The sequence below is a fragment of the Tachypleus tridentatus genome, chromosome 7, assembly GCF_004210375.1.
Source record: "Tachypleus tridentatus isolate NWPU-2018 chromosome 7, ASM421037v1, whole genome shotgun sequence".
In the NCBI taxonomy this organism is placed as follows: domain Eukaryota; kingdom Metazoa; phylum Arthropoda; class Merostomata; order Xiphosura; family Limulidae; genus Tachypleus; species Tachypleus tridentatus.
Window position 1 is genome coordinate 5,422,969 of NC_134831.1, and position 20,945 is coordinate 5,443,913.

General features: G+C 33.3%; 1 protein-coding gene across 6 annotated transcripts in view; it reads right to left on the reverse strand.

Moving 5' to 3' along the window:
• Positions 1-20,945, reverse strand: part of LOC143255034 (receptor-type guanylate cyclase Gyc76C-like) — a 118,275-nt gene that overhangs the window by 42,840 nt on the left and 54,490 nt on the right. For 4 of the 6 annotated variants that reach the window (XR_013030416.1, XM_076510052.1, XM_076510049.1 and 1 more), the window contains exons 2-6: positions 7,551-7,625; positions 3,604-3,847; positions 1,206-1,349; positions 504-685; positions 43-184 (exon numbers count right to left, since the gene is read on the reverse strand). Coding sequence is in view for 5 of the 6 variants with exons in the window: in XM_076510052.1 (XP_076366167.1) it covers positions 43-184; positions 504-685; positions 1,206-1,349; positions 3,604-3,847; positions 7,551-7,625 (787 nt within the window). In the remaining variant the exon portion in view is untranslated. Of the gene's footprint in view, positions 1-42; positions 185-503; positions 686-1,205; positions 1,350-3,603; positions 3,848-4,946; positions 5,207-7,550; positions 7,626-20,945 lie in introns of those variants that run through there. The other 2 variants (XM_076510051.1, XM_076510050.1) reach the window with 2 other exon arrangements.

Here is a 20,945-nt window from a genome sequence, read left to right on the forward strand (position 1 = left end):
ATTCAAATTAAACAGTTGGACTTTAAGAGTTCAAACACTTACTTCGATACTGCCCTCTGGCGATGATTTTTTGAATGATATATGTTCCATTTCTGGGATCCATGTCTTCTTTTAGCACTTCCGAAAGTGCTTCAGCATAAAGAAACACAGCGTCGTAGAGCAAGGCCGCGTATTCTGTAATTTGCTTAAAAGTAAAAAAAAAAAAGTCTGTTTAATTATTCTTAGTGGATTTCAAAGTGTTGCAAACTAATGTTACCATTCAACATTAGTGTGAAATACTTTTTGAACGTAAACAGAAATTCAAACAAAAACAACAACAAAAGTTTATTTGGAAGTCGCTGAAGCAAAATTTGAGGAAAGAATATAAAAACAGAGAACAAGACAAGAGCAGTACAACGACTGACGTTTGTTATATTACCCACAATTAACCGCAGGAACTTACAATTTGTTTCTAATGACACTTCATCACGAATAAGTTAGAGGAAATAACACTCGTTACTAACTTTTTTAAACTTCTTAAGAGTGTTAAGGCTCGGGAGGTTAAACGGTGGAAGTTGGTTGAACTTTCGGACCTCATCATGGAAACCCACATAGACTTCTTCTGTCACTGGCGAGGGAACTATGACTAAAAGTGACCTGGCTGCTTCCATTGTGGCGCTTAAAACGTTATTCACTTCAACTGGATCTAACCGTGAGGAAGAAATAAAAAAGTAGTAGCCACCATTCGACACTCCGTGCTTGTTTATTTAATAAGATGAAACAAGAAAGATGTAATATATATGAAGATTGGTTAGTCTTAGCAATGCCAAAACGTTTATCTGTAACAAATCGATAAGGTAATAAATCTTAGACTTCAACAATCTTGGCCAAAAGACTTGAGTTCGTCTGAAGACAATTTTCATTTTCGTCATCTGCTCTGGTAGGTTGAAAAATCTCTTTAAAAAAGAACACAGATTCAAAGAAGTTGACGAAACCCGTTTCGCCTATCTAGATAAACCGCAATAATCCAAATAAAATGTATAAAAAACAACACACACTCAAAGTTGATGAAGTCCGTTTCGCCTATGTAGATAAACCATAATAATCGAAATAAAATCTAAACAAGATTATAATAATTCATCATTTAATTAATTTACTGTTCTCAAATCAGATTATAAGAAGTATTTCGTTTTTCTTTAAAGATAACGAAAAAAGTGAAAACTTACTGTAGAAATATGTATGAGATTGGGATGGTTTATACCACTCCAGATGAACATATATAACAATATATTCCTCATCAAACAGCCTTAACATCCTCATCAGTATCAACAATTCCCTTAAGTACTTCATTATTCCAAAAACGACGTAAACTAGATAAAATAAAAATATATGACAAAAATATCGTTATTACATATTTCTTAATTATAATAATAACAAATGACATAAAGGTTAGATCCACTATAATTTCTTTAAATACGATTTTTGGCACTCTCACGTGTCCTTTTCAGTCCAAAAAAGCGTCCAGCATGACCAGGTGGGTTAAAGCGTTCTACTCGTAATCTAAGGGTCGCAGGTTCGAATCCCTGTCGCACTAAACATGCTCGCCCTTTCAGCCGTGGGGGCATTATAATGGTACGGTCAATCTCACTATTCGTTGGTAAAATAGTAGCCCAAGAGTTGGAGGTGGGTGATGATGACTAGTTGCCTTCTCTCTAGTCTTACACTGCTAAATTTGGGACGACTAGCGCAGATAGCCCTCGCGTAGCTTTGCGCAAAATTCAAAGTAGAAAGCATGGAAGGGTTGTAATCAGATGTGCCATCGCGTTGATGAAATCTTTACTATAATCTAAAAACCGATTCACTAAAGTCTTAAACCTGAAATAAATCCAGCCCATCATTCTAAATATCTTGTTTTTAATATTTTCCACATAAACAAACATTGAAATGAAGATGACACGTGAAGGGGCGGAACTCGTATTGGGATGAATTTGGTATTGTTGTTTTTTTATAACAGCGAATCTAAACTTTATTTTGAGATCACTTGACATGAAATTGTGTATTTACCTCATATTTTAACTCAACATTTCTATTATTTCGTACTCTATTAGTCACCAATGTAATGAAGGTTTTGACTAATGTGCTTATTACCCATTAAAGTAATTCATTTTGGAACAAGTAAAAACAACCCCTTTTGTTGTAGTAAACTATAGTTAATTTCCATGTAGTTGAAACATAGTGACATACAAAAATAATTACATATACCCATAACGTTCAACTTCTTAATACGATGAATTATGTTTAATTCACACATAAATATATATATATATTATTTAATACACTATCACATTTAAAGCAGATACACTTCTGAAACAAAACGTCCATTTATTTAGTCCAGGCTTTTATATGCCGTTGAGCATTCTTTTAAAAGTTGATTACATTGTATGTACACATTAGGCCTAGCATTAGTGTTTTACTAAAGCTTGAAGTATGTTAAAATTATTTATAATCTCAGTAATTTCAAGAACAAAAGAAAAAACATTCTTGTTGTAAGGACATGAAATTCACTTTCTAATATTTTACACAGTAGACGAAAGCTGACTTGTTGGTGGCAACACGATTGGTGAAAACACTGCTATGAAGTTGGCAAATAATAAAATAATCCACTCGAAAAGCTGTTTCTGGACTTTCACTTAAAAATAACTGACTAATTTTGATAAAGTTTTAGAATATATCAATTTTGATCTTTCAAATTTTCTTCTGCTTACATGAATGACGGCAGTAAAAGTTCATATAATGATATAAATATCTATTTTACTCTTAGTTACATTTGTGTTTACAGTGTGTTATCTGAAAAGAAGTAATTATTAGAGAATACATTCCATCTGGACGTGCTTTAAAGTCTTAATATACTTTTGGGCCATTCGGTATCTCCACGAATGTGAAACTATTGAAATGTATATAACTTTTCAAAAACCATTTCTTCGAATAATTGTCGACACAATTTAAAAGAACTATTTTATAATTCTACTTTATGTTTTTTTTCTTTTAATTGAAAATAAACCAGTGTATAATAAACCCAGGTAAATATAAAACAAAAACATTTATTGTCAAAGTACAACATCATCTAATTCTTTCATAGGAACTTTTACACAGCAACAGAAATGCAAAATGCCTAAAAACTATCTCTCGTATGATTTATTCTGTTAAAAAGTTGATATTTGAAGAAACATCACAAAAAGGACTCGGTATGGCCAGATGGTTAAGGCACTCGACTCGTAATCTGAGGGTTGAGGTTTCGAATCCCCGTCGCACCAAACATGCTCACCCTTTCATCCGTGGGGGCGTTCTTATGTGACGATCCATCCCACTATTCTTAGGTAAAAAGAGTAGCCCAAGAGTTGGCGGTGGGTGGTGATGACTAGCTGTCTTCCCTCTATGTTTACGCTGTTAGGTTAAGAACAGCTAGTGAAGATAGCCCTCGTGTAGCTTTGCACGAAATTAAAAAAAAATAATAAATATCACTTATTTTAATATATGTCTGCAAAACTCGTACGAAGAAAATTACATTTTGTTTACAGTTAACTCCGTTAATAATAAACTCCGATATCTCAAAATGGTATTTACCTCTTGTCTTCTTATAAGTGTTTTTAACTATCTTCATAAATGGTTTTTTACAACATGGTAGTTTTTCTTCACAACAAATGTCATGGCGTCGGAATATGCTCTTCGTGTTAATAACCATCTTGTTTAGTTTGGACTGTTCTTCAAGTTTCTCCGAAACTCGTAAAAACCTGGGTTCATCTTCAGTGATGATGGAAAACTTTCTCCACTTATAGTAGGTGAGAAGAGCAATAACTGATCGTACTACCTGGAACATGTTACACACTATAGAATATTGTTATGGTGATACACATAGAATAAGTTAGTGTTCTAATAAAACACACACTATAGAATATTGTTATGGTGATACACATAGAATAAATTAGTGTTCTAATAAAACACACTATAGAATATTGTTATGGTGATACACAATAGAATAAGTTAGTGTTCTAGTAAAACACACACTATAGAATATTGTTATGGTGAAACACGTAGAATAAGTTAGTGTTCTAGTAAAACACACATCATGGATTATTTTTATGGTCATACGCATAGTATAAGCTATATGGTTCAAGTTGCTGATATGGTAATACACATACTCAAAATTTGTGTTATGTAGCACACGTTCCAAATCAGTATTGTAGTAATATACCTATGCTAAAATAATGCTATATTCCAAATTATTTTTATAATAATATGTATACTCTAAATTATTGTTGTGTGTGTTTTCTTATAGCAAAGCCACATTAGTCTATCGAACACCTGATTTTAGCGTTGCAAATCTGTAGACTTACCGCTACGCTAGCGGGGGGCAAATTATTGTTACCATACTACATACATTCCGCATTACCGTTATGTTGAATGAGTTAAGTGCAAACTATGATAGAATAATAGCAGTTATTGTGCTACAGACTTCTATTACTTTTAATAATTCAAATCATCTTCAAATATAGTTCATATATTCGGGCACTACAGTGGATGGAAAACATAAGAAAATTGTAAAAATAGGAACATACGAAAATGTGAGTTTGTAGCTAACACCAAATAAGGTGTTTCTAATGTACAAGTTCTAGCAAAACATCATAAAACGAGACTTCACAGAAAACATTACAACATGCATTACGACATAAGAAAGTATTGAACGAACTACTCCAATCGTTTAGCCAATACAACGTTCTTACTTACTGTCACTATTGTTACTAACAACTAAAACCAAAACAGCACAAAAAAACTTTAATGTAATCCTGAATACAAATCGTAGACTTGTTTAAAAACTGGCAGGTAGTAATAATTTTTAGATGTAAATAATCGGAACAGTTAAGTTTGAAATATTTCAAGTACTTTATTAACTAGTGGTTATTTCTCACTTGATCCACTGGTATCTCACGCACTGATTTTCATATTTCAGGTCACCCACTTTTGCTCGATCATCCAAACAACTTACCCTTAAAACTGAAGATAATTTAAGTTTCAAACTGTTTGTTGTTGTATGTCATTTGTAGGGACATAAGCTATTGAGCAGTAAATGTTCTATCTTTAGTAATGGTTATTTTTTCACAAATGGCCAAACGTTAAAGTTATTACGACATTATCAATTTTTTAAACACCCTTACAAACGTAGTTACCACACCCAGTGGTGGAAATCACGTGGTTTATGTTTACCATTGGACAAAAAAAAAGAGAAAGAGATGAAGGTGTGTATTAGTGCTGCCATCTATCAGTACATAAAAAATATAAACACAAACTCTTGCTAACGATTCTTTTTGTTCTTTCTTTTAAAATGGAGAGTTAAAACATTTTCTTTATCGAAATTATTTACAATTGATATTCATAATTTTGTGACATACTGGAAGAATATAATTCATCAGTTTGCAAAAGATAACAAGCATACATCTTTCAGCATCGATTTAGGTAAGAAAATAATTATAATAGCTCATCAGTAAACCAATTTATTGATTTTTAGATAAATCAATAAAGACGTACCACATCTTCTACTTTAATAATAATAGAATTTAACTATTATGTTCGAATACATTTGAACAACATGTCGTGACTATCTGTAGACATCAATGTAACTGATATTCCGAATGTGAGAATTCACACTTTCGTAGGGCTAAATACACCTTCACACTCCTGCTGTATGTTTAAAGGTATAAGGCTCCAATACACACATGATATTCTGATTAAAAATAAGAAATATAAGATAAATAAAGGGCCCGGCATAGCCAAGCGTGTTAAGGCGTTCGACTCATAACCTGACGGTCGTGGGTTCGAATCCCCGTCGTACCAAACATGCTCACCGTTTCAGCCGTGGGGGCGTTATAATATGACGGTCAATCCCACTATTTGATGGTAAAAGAGTAGGCCATGGTGTTGGAGGTGATTGGTGATGACTAGCTGCCTTTCCTCTAGTCTTACACTGCTAAATTAGGAACGGTTAGCACCGATAGCCCTTCAGTAGCTTTGTGCGAAATTCGAAAACAAAACAAAAACAACCCAATACACACACACCCTGGTATTGAAAAGTTGATAATTTACACTTTCATAGGGCTAAATAAATCTTCACACTCCTGCTGTAATTTTCAAAAAGTGTGAATGTATAAGCAAAGTCGAAAGCCACTTATGTAGTAAATAAAACCTTACTTCACAATAAGACTAGTAACAAAATTACTTATATCAGTAAGAGACGATGATGACTTAAGAAAGCTAATAAATTTTTAAAACGTATGTACTTAAATTTAATTTTACTTGTACAAAGTGTGACAACGTGAAAATATTACTAAATAATTCCTGTATCAGTGTTTTACACCCTTAAAAAAAGTGTGAAACTACACCCTTCTTTTCAAACTGAAGATGAATGCTGGTCATTTATTTGAGCTTGATGATGAAGTAAGATTATTCAGTTGACGAGATTTGTAGCAGAGTTTAAGATGATTAATGAGTGTCCTCTGCTAGACAAAAGATCCTCAGTTGGGCAGCGGTGACGTTACAGGTTTACTACACTAAAATCCAGGATTGAATACATCTCAGATATTAATCGTGTAGCCAAAGCTGGACAGCAATAGATTAACTTTAAGCGTTAGCTAGGACTTGTAGATAAAATGGATTAACCTTCTAGTGATACGACGAGGAAAAGTTTGGTTTATTCTTTCAAAACAGCGACAAATCAGAGAGTAACATAAATATAATTAATAAAAAGTAAAAACCTTTAACCTCACTATAAAAGTTGTGTTATAAAGTAAAAGCGCACCCAGTTACAAACAGATCACCATATTTTCTTTAATAAAGACAAATTATCCTATGTTAAGAAACACCTTAGTGTAAATATCTCTAGCAAAACACGTGGCTCTTTTATTTTTAAAGAAGTTTAACATATTCAGTTATGATACAAATTACAAGGGTCACGTGCACAATATTATCTTAATGTTATAATTTTAAATTTTAGAGAAAAATAAATGAAATAAAAGGAAAAATCAGACTGAAATAAAGATATGTATTGTAAGTTTCAGACATAAGTCTTAACAAATCACATTTTTATGCTTGGGAAAATCAACAGTAAATTAGATTGATAGATAACGATAGACCATCGAAGGAGTGGTGATAATTTTAACATGGTTTACTCTCAAACTAGGTATACTCTATATTAAAATAATCTCGACTTTGGACTAATTTTTAATAGGCTCAGCTTCGTCGTGTCACATTTTAACCATAAATATATTTGTCTTCTCGGTGGACTAGCGGTAAGTTTACGGACTTACAATGCTAAAAAGGTGGGGGTCTCGATTACCGGTAGAGAACAAAGAGCTGATAGCCTATTATGCATATTACCCCTGAGAAAATAAATCAGAATTTGTTTGTTTGTTGCATTAGTTTTATGTTAGTTAGACACAGCAGTAGATGAATACAGTTAGTTAAGGTTTTTTTACTATTTATATTTCATTCTGATACTTACTAATTAGATCTAGACTTACTTGATTATCGGTAGAAAATGTTCTTGCGAAAGTCTTGTAAAAACTTTTATCGGATACCGTGTGGTCAGCACATTTCTGGAAGATATGCAAACTTGGAAGTAAAGGCGTAAATATTTATAGATACACGTACATACACACACATATTATAAAATATTTCACAACATTTATGATGTATATATATATATATAAAACGGTCACTAGCTATTTAAAAATAATGTGTGTTATTCTACCCAGAGTACAGTGTGTTATATTACACCCAGACAATGATGTGTGTTATTCTACCCAGAGTACGGTGTGTTATATTACACCCAGAGAATGATATATGTTATTCTACGGTGTGTGTTTTTGTGCTTAATAAACAGTGTGTACTTTATTCTACTAAAATAGTTTTTACCTTAAACTCCCAACAATATATTCCCCAGAGCTGTGCACTGTTCCAACAAATCTATAGATGTTTGTGACTTACTTGGAGCTGATGTGTTACTGATGGATATATAATTAACTTTATTAGATATTTTAGCAATCACGTAAGATAAGTAAAAGCGACCTTTATGTTCCACAACATAATAACATATGTCAATTTCAGCTTAGTTTGTCCCACGCTGGTACAACGGTAACTCTACAGATTTACAACACTAAAATCATGGGTTCGATTCCTTCTTGGTCGACGCCGCAGATAGCCCGATGTGGCTTTGCTATAAAAAAAACTCTCACACATACTCACCCTAGTTTCGCCAAAGAGACTTGGTTCACTTGGACCAATAGTTCAAGCTCGTTCTGTCGAAACATGTGACATATCCCACCCCCCAAATAAACCATTTCATTATGTTTATATATCGTTGTTTACCAAATTTTACTATTGTACTAGTGATTATGTTCACTGGTATCACATGAACAACATAATGTCAACCAGTGGCAACATGTAGTTTTCATACATTAAAATTTTCACGACTTGTTATCGATTTTTTTTATTCATGGACCCGTACTGAAATAACACTACTTTTTGTGTTAATTCTTACACATGTTTGCTCATACGCTAGCTCCTCTTTTTTTTTATTCATGGACCCGTACTGAAATAACACTACTGTTTGTGTTAATTCTTACACATGTTTGCTCATACGCTAGCTCCTCTTCACACAGTGATCTTTATTTGATTAATGTTCGCACATATGTTTTTATTATATTGAAATTACAGGAACATAGTTAAGTATATTATTTTATTTAAAACTGTTCCTATATTTTAACGAATTTATTCATTTCAAAGATCATTTAACACTTATCTACTTGGTTTGTACTTTCTTCTTGTTTTGTTTTCACTTAGAGGTCTGTATCATTCACTCTTCCACGTGCAGGAAGACGGGCTGGCTACGTATTTGTGAAACACAGTGGACTTTTTTGTTAGGCCCACGTGATGTTTGCTACACGTTTCTCATGACCTCAAGACAAAAATATATGTTGACGGGTGACTTCTATATGTGTCTAATAAGTGAACATAGTGTTACAAAGTAGAGTATAATTTCTAGACGGCATATTAAGTTATATACCATGCAAACAATAATGTCCAGACTGTATGGAAAATGGTTCCTTTTAAAACCAAAATAACTCTTTTGAATAGAACTTATAAAACTGGCAACCATTCAACTTGTTACCGTTTTTGAATTCCAGGCAGAGAAAGTAAATATTTTACACATATGACCAAGTACCTGATGCGAAAATACTCCACAAAATATGAAAACATTAATACGCAAATCAGACTAGTTATGAAACAGCAACAAAGATATTCTGAAACGTTTAGTTTAGTTGTTTTACAAAAATATTACATTAAAAAGTTGTTCAAAGTCCGGTGAAAATTTTATAAAAACCTGAATTAAAGGTTTCATATATTAACTAAGACACACAGTCCAGCAATATTTAGCTCCGAGTCAGACACGGGAAGTTACAGTCATGTCTATAAACAGCTTGTGGATATTTTTAGAGTGGGTCAGGTAGGTATCACCTATGCTAACCCTGAAAAACCGCGGATCGTACATCACCTCAGTTATAATGGTGCAAAGACATACCGACTCCTTCGTAAGCATGGAACATGTTACTTTAATGTAGTGGTTCAGACTGAGGTATGTAGGCCTGTATAGACAGATAATTCAAGGTTTTATTACTAGCTGAGACTGTGAAACGTAGACTTTTTGATCACACTGACAATGTTTACTGTCCTGTTTTGGATTAGTCATTTTACGTGAGCTTTTTGTTTGTTTGAATTTCGCGCTAAGCTACTCAAGGGCTATCTGTGCTAGCGTTCCTAATTTAGGAGTGTAAGGCTAGAGAGAACGCAGCTAGTCATCACCACCCACCGCCAACTCTTGGGCTACTCTTTTACCAACGGATAGTGGGATTGACCGTCACATTATAACGCCCTCACGGCTGAAAGGGCGAGCATGTTTGGTGCGACGGAGATTCGAACCCGCGACCCTCAGATTACGAGTCAAACGCCTCAACTAACCTGACCATGCCGGACCTCGTGAGCTTCTTATAACGTTGACAACGAGTAGTACTTATGGTTAAGTTTTACTAGGATGTTTAACTTTTATCAACGTACAGGGTCGTATTATTTTTGTAATGCTAAACCAGTTGTAAACTGTTTGGAAATGTTGGCCTTGAAGATCTGCTTCCGACTAAAACATGGCTTATAAACTGTTGAAACATATCACGACATGTTATACAATTGATAACATATTGGTAACATACTCAAAGAATCTTTTAGTATATTATTTTTCCGTGGGTTGAATTTTGTGCAAAGCTGTACTACAGGGATATCTACACTAACTGTCCCTAAGCTGTACTACAGGGATATTTACACTAACTGTCCCTAAGCTATACTACAGGGATATCTACACTAACTGTCCCTAAGCTGTACTACAGGGATATCTACACTAACTGTCCCTAAGAAGAAAGACAGCGAGTCAACACCACCCACCGTCAACTTGTGGACTACTCTGATGGAATAATGTCATTTCATTGTTACTCCTATAACGCACTTATGTTTACGAAATGAAAAGCACAATATTATTAAGAGCCAACTAATTCAAAGAATACTTGGTATGTAGTACGGTACTTAAATCGCTAGGTCTGACTCGATCTTTTTTTACAGCATGTATGTGTTATTTCTAATTTAAATTTTAGAAATTTTTATTTTATATTTAACACTGGTTGTTAATGTGCAATTAAAGTGTCACTGTTGCCTTTTTAAAAAGGTGTATAATAAATCTGTTCTTGACCAGTGAAGTCCCATAATACAATCATTGTGCTCTGTGCACCACAAAAACCGAACCCTCAATTTTTACGCTCTAAGCCCTCAGTATTATTATTGAAGCTTGAGGGGGGGGAGAACATTTGTAAGAATATTTCTTTTTAACATTTAAAATACTTACATTACACATCATGAAAAATACATTGGAAAATATGAACAAATATTACCAATGTAACATCAAGTCTCTCAGGATAAACAGCACAAGTTATTAACTCTCAAGGTAAACAAAACCAGTCGTTCAATCCCAAGATAAGCTACATCATTAACTTTCAAGATAAATAGCCTCAATTTTACAATCATGATAAACAGTACCAATTATATAATCTCAAGATAAACAACCCTAGTTATACACTCATGATAAACAGTCCCAGTTATACACTCTTAAGACAAACAGCGCCAGTTATTTATTCTCAAGATGAATGGCGCCAGCTAACCATTCATAAAATCAGTGGAACCACTTAACCACCTTCAGGGTTAAGAGAACCAGTTAAACCACTCTAAATATTAATATAAAAATTTAACCACCATCAAGATGAATGGTATTACTAAGTTATCCCGAAACTAAACGCGAATTTATACTAAGAAATTGTTTTTGTTTGTTTGTTGTTTTTCTTTAATTTCGCACAAAGCTACTCGAGAGCTACCTGTGCTAGCAGTCCCTAATTTAGCAGTGTAAGACTAGAGGGAAGGCAGCTAGTCATCACCACCCACCGCCAATTCTTGGACTACTCTTTTACCAACGAATAGTGGGATTGACCGTCACAATATAACGCCCCCACGACTGAAAGGACGAGCATGTTTGGCGCGACGGGGTGGGAGCCCGCGACCCTCAGATTACGAGGGCCGCATAAGAAATTGTAACTATCGTTAAAAAAATAAACATACTTTTGTGTTATTTTAGAATAAGCATATAGTGAATAACCAATCTAATGTATATTTTATAAAGACGCAATAAGTTGGTGGACAATATGTCCGAAAAATAAAATTGTAATATCCTCTCACATCTTTATAATATCGACTCAACCTTTATTTTTATTTTTTTTAATTACGTAATAACATATATAACAAGTAAAGCAGTATTTTACGTATATATCTACATTATTTATTAAAATAAGAAAAGAAATTTGATAATTTCAAATACTAAGACTCAAGTTGTTCTTCCCTTCATGGCAGATAGCTTTTTGTTTGTTTGTTTTGAATTTCGTGCAAAGCTACACGAGGAATATCTGCGCTAGACGTTCCTAATTTAGCAGTGTAAGACTAGAGGGAAGACAGCTAGTCATCACCACTCACCGTCAACTCTTGGGCTACTCTTTTACCAACGAATAGTGGGATTGACTGCCACTTTATATCGCCCCCATGGCTGAAAGGGTGAGCATGTTTGGTGTTATGGGGATTCGAAACAGCGACCCTCAGATTACGAGTCGAATGTCTTATCCACCTGGCCATGCCGGGTCTGGGCAGATAGCAACATCACTAGTTGGATGGAAGCATTTTTTTTGTAATTATGTATCTGAAAATCACACATTATTGAAATTTACCAGTGCGCCGGACATCACACAATTTCAAGGTTGTATCTTATGTGTGCGCTGAAGATAACATAATATTTAATTCGTATTTTACACAGACCCTTATTACAAGAGTGCGCTGGACACCTTATGGAGGTAAAGTCGTATTATATATCTTATTTCTCAGAAATGTTCTCCTGTCATTTGAAATTAATAAACACAAACCTGCTTTAGGGATGAACAAAATGTCAAGATACAATGAATGCGTATTTTAGCAATGGCTCGTATGGGTATATAGACTTTAATTAAAATATAGTACCCAACAAAGTTTTGATCTTCCTACGCTATCTTCGGGTTAATAAAGAAAGTTTGCAACTGACAGTTGTCGGGCGCGTGTCATCATGGCCAAAGCAAGAGTATTTCATTAGTTTTGTTAATAAATTATTTTCACCGTATTTTATGCATTTACTAGTTCAAGTGTAAATAACACAGTAAAATAAATTTAGTCATATTTATAACACTAAATGATAGTATTGTTAGAGATATTTTATGACATTGTTGTATTTGCTTTTCATTCTTTATTATTTCCTATTGTGTGTTAATATGGTGTATATTTTTGATTTTTACGCTTTATTGTGTTTCATAGTTTAGTCATATTTATAACACTAAATTATATTATTGTTAGAGATATTTTATGATACTGTTGTCTTTATTTTAAATTTTTTGTTACTTTCTATTATGTGCCAATATGCTGTATTCTTTTCATTTTTACGCTGCATTGAGTTTCATTGTGTTCTACACGTCTAATTCCGATTTACAAATTTATATTGTGATATTGTACTCTGCACTTCTCATAGTTACGTTCTGTTATTAAGAACTGAATTATACTGGACACTTGTAATTGCTACTGACGTCTCATTGCAGGGCATTGTAATCTTTCCTTTTTATTGTTACTTTAACTCAAGGGTATTGTACTATATGTTTTTATTTTTAATTTATGTTCTAGAATATTGTACTCTATTGTTACTTTAAGTTCAAAGGTATTGTATTGTGTGTTTTTCATTTTTACTTTGTGTTCTAGTGTATTGTACTCTATTGTTACTTTAAGTTCAAGGGTATTGTACTATATGTTTTTTATTTTTATGTTTTTGTGTATTGTATGTTATGCTTTTGTTCCGTACTTTTTATTGTGTGGTATTATACATTACACTTATGTTTGTTATGCATTATTGTGTGCCACTATGACGTATGCTTGTATTTATTACCGACCCTCTATCATATGTTTATAGTACTCTGCACTTACGATTATTATTTTCTATTATTCAGTATTATTCTACACATTATGGTTGTAACTACTATCACTGTATTTTGTCGTGGTATACTCTACGTTTTTAATTTTCACTTCTCATGTTAGTGACCAAAACATTAACCGTTATTTTTCAAACATCTAATCAGAATCTGTATTTTATTTAATACCACAAAATACATTTAATAACATACTGTTGTTGATGTATTATTCTGATAAGTTATTGTTGTTTCTATACGTGTAAACTAACTTGGCATTGTTGTTAATATTATTATTTTCATATGGGTTTATAAAGGCTATCGTTTCAGGTAACAGTTATCCGAAAGTACATTAAATAGTCATTTTTATTGAGAATCACAGACCAATCAGAGTGTCTCTAAAAGATACGAACTTACGATCCTGTTTTATAACTCAAATAAATCCATATATAAGGTTATACCTGAACCACATAATTTGTGAACGGAAAACAGAAAATTACTATGTTTATTTTCAACTTTGATTTTTACTGTATTTACTGTATTAAAGGGTTATACTTAATAATGAATTTAGATTCACTGATAGGATTATACCTAATAACACAATTATATTAACTGGTAGAATGATACTTAATAATAGGATTATACTGGTTGTTAGGATTATATTTATAATATGATTATGTTGGTTGATAGTATTGTACTTAATAATATAATTATATTTTCTAAGCCCGGCAGAGCTAGGTGGGTTAAGGCGTTTCACTCGTAATCTGAGGGTCGCGGGTTCGAATCCCGGTCGCAGCAAACACGCTTACCCTATCAGCCGTAAGGATGTTATAATGTTACGGTCAATCTCAATATTCGTTAGTAAAAGAGTAGCCCAATGGTTGGCGGTGGGTGGTGATGACTAGCTGCCTTCCCTCTAGTCTTACACCGCTAAATTAGGGACGGCTAACGCAAATAGCCCTCGAGTAGCTTTGCGCGAAATTCAAAACAAAGAAACATTATATTTTCTCGTAGGATAATACATAATATGATTTTATTGGCTAGTAGGATTATACTTAATATGATTCTATTGACTGGAAGTATTATACTTAATAATAGGAATATATTGAGTGGTAAAATCGTAGTTAACAAAAGGATTATATTGGCTGGTAGGATTATAGTTAACAATAGGTATACACTAGCTTGAACGATTTTACTTAATAATGCGATTTTATTGGCTGTTTGGATTATATTTAATAACGGAATTATATTTATTGGTAGGATAATACACAATAACAGGATTGTATGGGCTCATAGTACTGTGTTTAATAATAAGATTATTTTGATTGGTAGGACAATACATAATAATAGGATTATACTGGCTGGTAAAAATATATTTAATAATAGGATTATATTGACCGGTAGGATAATACTTAATAATAGGATTATATTGGTTGGTAGTATTATACTTTACAATAAGAATATATTGCCTGGTAGGATTATACTTAATAATAGTATTATATCATCTGGTAAGATTATATTGGCTGGTAGAATTGTACTTAATATACGTGATATGAGCTAAGGCTGTATTCTGAAACTAGAATAGAGTCACAAATATGATACTATATACGAATTATGTTGTATCATTAAATGTTGAGTAATACGTGAAAAATATTTGCGTTTGTAACTGTGGGATAGTTAAAGTGATCTTAAATATTTAACTTGCCACCGCAGTTGTGTTAATGTGACACCACAGATCTCAAGGAAAATGCTTGCTTACAAATAAAACAAACATTTTACGACAATAAGCGACTATCCAGGTTGTTTCTCACTAAAAATGATATTAACTTTAAATACACACCAAAACAATACGTTATCATTGATGTGCTTATCAAGTGTTTCTTAAACTCATTTACATTTACTGCTTCTAAAACATCAGAAGGTTACCCATTCCAAAGGCCATTTATCTTATTAAAAAAATAAAACAGTTTTAGTTGTCAAAATTCAATTCTACTATTCTCACTGTTAAATGTGACAAAATGATTCGTCATCACAACAAATTCCCTTTAACTCAATCATATTCCCTCCCCGACTCCTCGTTTTTTCAAGATAAACAGTTTGAAATATTTTAGCCTTTCCTCAAATGACAACTCAGGAACCACTCCAGTAACCCTCTCTAAACTCTTCCAACAATTCAATGTTTATTCTGAGAAAAGGAGCTCAAGGCTGAACCCAGTATTCAAAATGTGGTCCAATCAATGACCTATAAATTAAATTATAACCTTTTTAAACTTGTATTCCATATTTTTGTAGATACAACGTAAAATCCTATTTACCCTAGCAACAGTACATCGCTTGGATGGCTTTAGAGACTGATCGACTACACTGCACAACAAAGTTTTTGCTTCTTGAACACTGTTGGGTGTCCCTTATGGATGTTTGGCTGCTGATCACGAGAATCACATCCAAATTTGTCCATCACGTACCGTTTCATCGAAATCTTCAGTATTGCTACAAAGGGAAAACGATATCAGAGCAACTGGAATCCGTCAATGCTTGCTCACTACTGTTGGACACTGCAACGTGATGCACCAGACATTGAATACAAACGAAAATCAGAAGCAAAACACTTTTAATTATGTTGAACTTAATAGCGTATTAGAAACATAAACGCAATAAATACGTTATTGCCGGTAAACTGTTAACTGTCTATTTCTCAGAGTTCCTACGTGATGAAGCAAAACCAAAACTATATTTGTGCATACCCACCAAGTACCTGTCACAATCAGCAAAAACTTTTCAGGAAGCAAAACTTTAAAAAAAAACTGTTATGCAGTGATATTACATCAAAATCCCTTTATTACATGGCGATGTTAAGGTTATTCCAATCCGAATTATAATTCAAATTATGATAACCCATTATCTTGCATTTATTATAATTAAAACCCATGTTCCATTTACTTACCCTACTCATTTATCCTTTCGTAAAGCAGCAGCATCCTCTCACAGTCAGCAGTATCCAAGACATTAGTATCATTTGCAAATTTAAGCAACTTATTGACTATTCCTACACCAGTATCATTGATATAAATCAAAAAGAGCAAATGTCTAAATATTGAGTCCTGAGGTACTCAACTTGAGAAATTAATAAATATTGAGTCCTGAGGTACCCCACTTGAGAAATTAATAAATATTGAGTCCTGAGGTACCCCACTTGAGAAATTAATCTACTTTGACTGAACTACTTGTAACAACCTTCTGCTTTCTTCCATCCAGTCACTCTTCTATCCAATTTGTTAACTTACCCCTCACACTTATAAAGACAATGTTTTACAAGGCTTTTAAGTGGAACGTTGTCAAATCCTTTTTGGAAAAACCATATACACCAAATTTACACCATTACTCTCATCCACATAAGGAGTAATTTTTTCAAAGAATGTCAAAAGATTTGTAAGACAAGCTTTTCCCTTTGTGAAACCGTGTTGACTATCCAATAAAATTCTAAACTTTGTTAAATGGCTTTGCAAAAAATATCTTTCATCAGATTTTCCAAAACATTTCCATAACTGATGTAAGACTGTTGGGTCTGTAATTAGTGGGACAATTTCCATCATCACCTTGAAAAGAGGTGTTACATTAGTTAACTCCCAATCCGCTAGTATCTGCTCAATATTCAATGACTGAAAAACTAAAAGTATTAAATGGTTCCCATATCTAATCATTAACCTTCTTCAAAACCCTTGACGAAATATTATCTGGTTCGGCAATCTTACCACTTTTGTAGCCTTCCCAGTTTTATCTTAATCAGCTCAGAATTAGTGTAAGCATCTTGTTTCATCTAGTTTCCATTTATCAACTGTCTTGCCCCCAGTTGGCACAGCAGTTTGTCCGCGGACTTACAACGCTAGGATCCGAGTTTCGATACTCGTGGTGAGCAAAGCACAGATAGCCCTTTGTGTAGCTTTGTGCTTAATTACAAACAAACAATGAACTGTTCAAGATGTACAACAGCGCTAAAATCATCGTTCGTAAAAATCGAAGAAAAAGCAAAATGAAATAATCCAGCTGTCCCATAATCACATACTAGCCCTTGTTTATCATCCGTTAAGGGTCCTACCCTCATTCTAACTCTTAATTTACCCTAAATATATTTAAAGAAATTATTACTATTATGCTTATACATCTCCAGCTAACATTTTTCACGGGCCCGGCACAGCCAGGTGTGTTAATGCGTTCGACTCGTAATCTGAGGGTTGCGGGTTCGAATCCCCGTCGCACCAAACACGTTTACCCTCTCAGTCGTGGGGGCGCTATAATGTGAAGATCAATCCCAATATTCGTTAGTATAAGAGTCGCCCAAAAGTTGGCAGTGGGTGGTGATGACTAGCTGCATTCCCTCTAGTCTTACAATGCTAAATTAGGGACGGCTAGTGCAGATAGCTCTCGTGTAGCTTTACGCGAATTTCAAAACAAACAAACAAACAATCCTTTTCTCACACATCTATTTTTATGTTCTAATTTCCTATTTTATCAACTGTCTTGATCTTCTATAATCTTCTAAATATCTTGTTTCACCAACTATCATAATACTCTATAATCTTGTCATACCAGACAATTTATATTTATTAAATTTATTATGCTTTTCTTTAATTTTATATTTTAAACTCTTTGTGAAACAAACTGATTTTTACTTGCAATTATCATTTTCTTTTTACAAGGAATATGTTAGTCTCGAATATTTAAAAATTGACCTATAAAAAGTTTCCACATCTGATCAGTGTCTCCAAATAACAGAGCTGCCCAATTCACAGCAAATAATTATCTTGTAACTTCATATTTTCTTTTATGAAATTTGTAACCAAAATATTATTTCTTATCTTCCTGTGCAACAAAACATCGAACCCAATGGAGCAATGATCACTTATAACCAGATGTTCTTCAGTTTCTATCCTTTCGATTATTTCCATAGTTAGATATTTTGTTTTGGTTTGAATTTCGCGCAAATATACACGAGTGCCGGGCCTATATTTGAAGTTAATAATAGATCTAAAATAGCATTGTTTCTAATATGTTCCTTGACCAATTAATGAAGTAAGCTTGAAAAATTTCCAAAAATCTTTCTCCCTCATGGTTTAATTTCAGGCGTAGACAGTGGGAAATGTATACGCCTGAAATTAAAATCACCCATAATTATGACTTTATTAACAACTTAAACTTTTATCTCATTGTTAAGTTTCTCACTAATTTCATGAATATCATTTGTGATCTGTAACAAATTCTCAACAAAAAACGTTTTCCCTTTATATCCACTAGTAGAAACCCTTTATGGATTCAATGTCCTTGCTACAATTTTTAATATCCTCAGCTTCAACAGGATATAACTTTAAATCACTAATACCTCCTTAATAATATATCCCTATTAAATAGCCTCTAACCCTGTAGTTAAAAAAATGTTTCATCAAAACCATCTATGTCTAATCATGTTTCACTTATTGTCTTTATAACAAAGTCCTCCATTCTTACCATGTTTCACTTATTGTCATTATAACAAAGTCCTCCATTCTTACCATGTTTCACTTATTGTCATTATAACAATGTCCTCCATTCTTACCATGTTTCACTTATTGTCATTATAACAAAGTCCTCCATTCTTACCATGTTTCACTTATTGTCATTATAACAAAGTCCTCCATTCTTACCATGTTTCACTTATTGTCATTATAACAAAGTCCTCCATTCTTACCAACTTATTCATTATAATCCTCCATTTTACCAGTTATACCTTTAATTTATTACAATAATAACAATTAAGCCTATCATTATAACTACTTCTATACTCATTTCCTATGTTAAACTTTTCTATGTCTCTTACTATTTGAAAATGTAGATTTTCTTGGCCCTCACCGTTATCTGGTTTTAGTTTAAAAACTTCCCTTACAACTCAGTTAATACCGTTCGCAAACAAGCCAGTCCCTACCCATTTACATGTAAACCATCCATTCCAAAATGTTCCTTTCTCACTATGAACCGATCCTACAAATCCAACCAGCCAATGTATTTATCCTTAGACTAGTATTTAGCCCCAGTGACTATAACTTTATCTCACCAGTTAATTTTGGACAGTTTCGCTGATAAAATTATGTTGTGGGCTTTTCCTTTAAGTGTCTTTATCGACCCTTTGTACTTATTAATTAGCTCCTCTGATCTAAGTTTACCGACATAATTAGCCCTTACATGCACCATAAAAACTACATTTCTGCAAGGCAACCTTTATTATATCTCCTGATCTGTCAGTTATATGTTCCACTTGTTTCCCTGGATTCTTTTCTCTCTGTTTATTCCACATACTATTCCATCCACATGCTTTATCAAGGAATCACCTATAACTATACCTTCCTTATCATCCACATCCTTCTGATCATTTTGTTTCCTATTTTCCAAAAGTTCCTCATCTGCAGAAGAGGAGGACTGAAATTTGTTGTTCAATAGAAAATAGTTATTACAATTAAACCTACTATTTTTAGTCCTAACAGTACTGATTCTAGCTTCCTGAAACACATTGTTGGCTGATATATCCTTTATGTAAACGTTTATGTTTCTACATAAATCCTGCTACCACTTCCCACAGTCCAAACTTCACTTTATCTGTTGACTCTACTGTAATTACAATAACCTCTAACTTTTCCTCCAACCAGTAAGCACTACACAAAAAAATGGCACATCTTAAATATTCTTTAGTTATTACGAATGTTTCATCAATTGTTTCTAACACAAGAAGCTTTCTTGTACATGGGTGGTGACAATCAAACATAAATAAAAGTCGTGCACTTCTTAGATGCGCGTGTTTGTAAATAACTGGAAAAAATCGTGTTATAATGTTACTAAATTGTAAAGATATTTTTAGAAATGACGAATATCGTATAAACAAAACTTCACCATAACGTGTCTCAGGTTTCAGGTTTCCGCAGTTGTGTTTTAGTTTTATTTTTACTGAAATTAGTTTTTCTACCTTTTTGGTAAAGTATATTTGTAAGTGTTTTATTTTGTGGTTGAATTTCACGCAAAGTTAAGCTAGCCGTTACTAATTTTTTAGTGATATACTAAAGGGAAAACATTTGGTCAACAACATTCACTGCCAACACCTTAGCTGCTTTTTAACAAACGAATAATGGGATTGTGAGCGTTTTCTACGACAGGTTTCGATTCCATAACTCGAAAACCACCAGGCCATGCCAAATCTATTTGCATGTCAAATGAAAAACAAAGAAAGATAGTTTTTTATAAACGCTGTGTGGCAAAAGCAAGGGGGATTAATTTTTA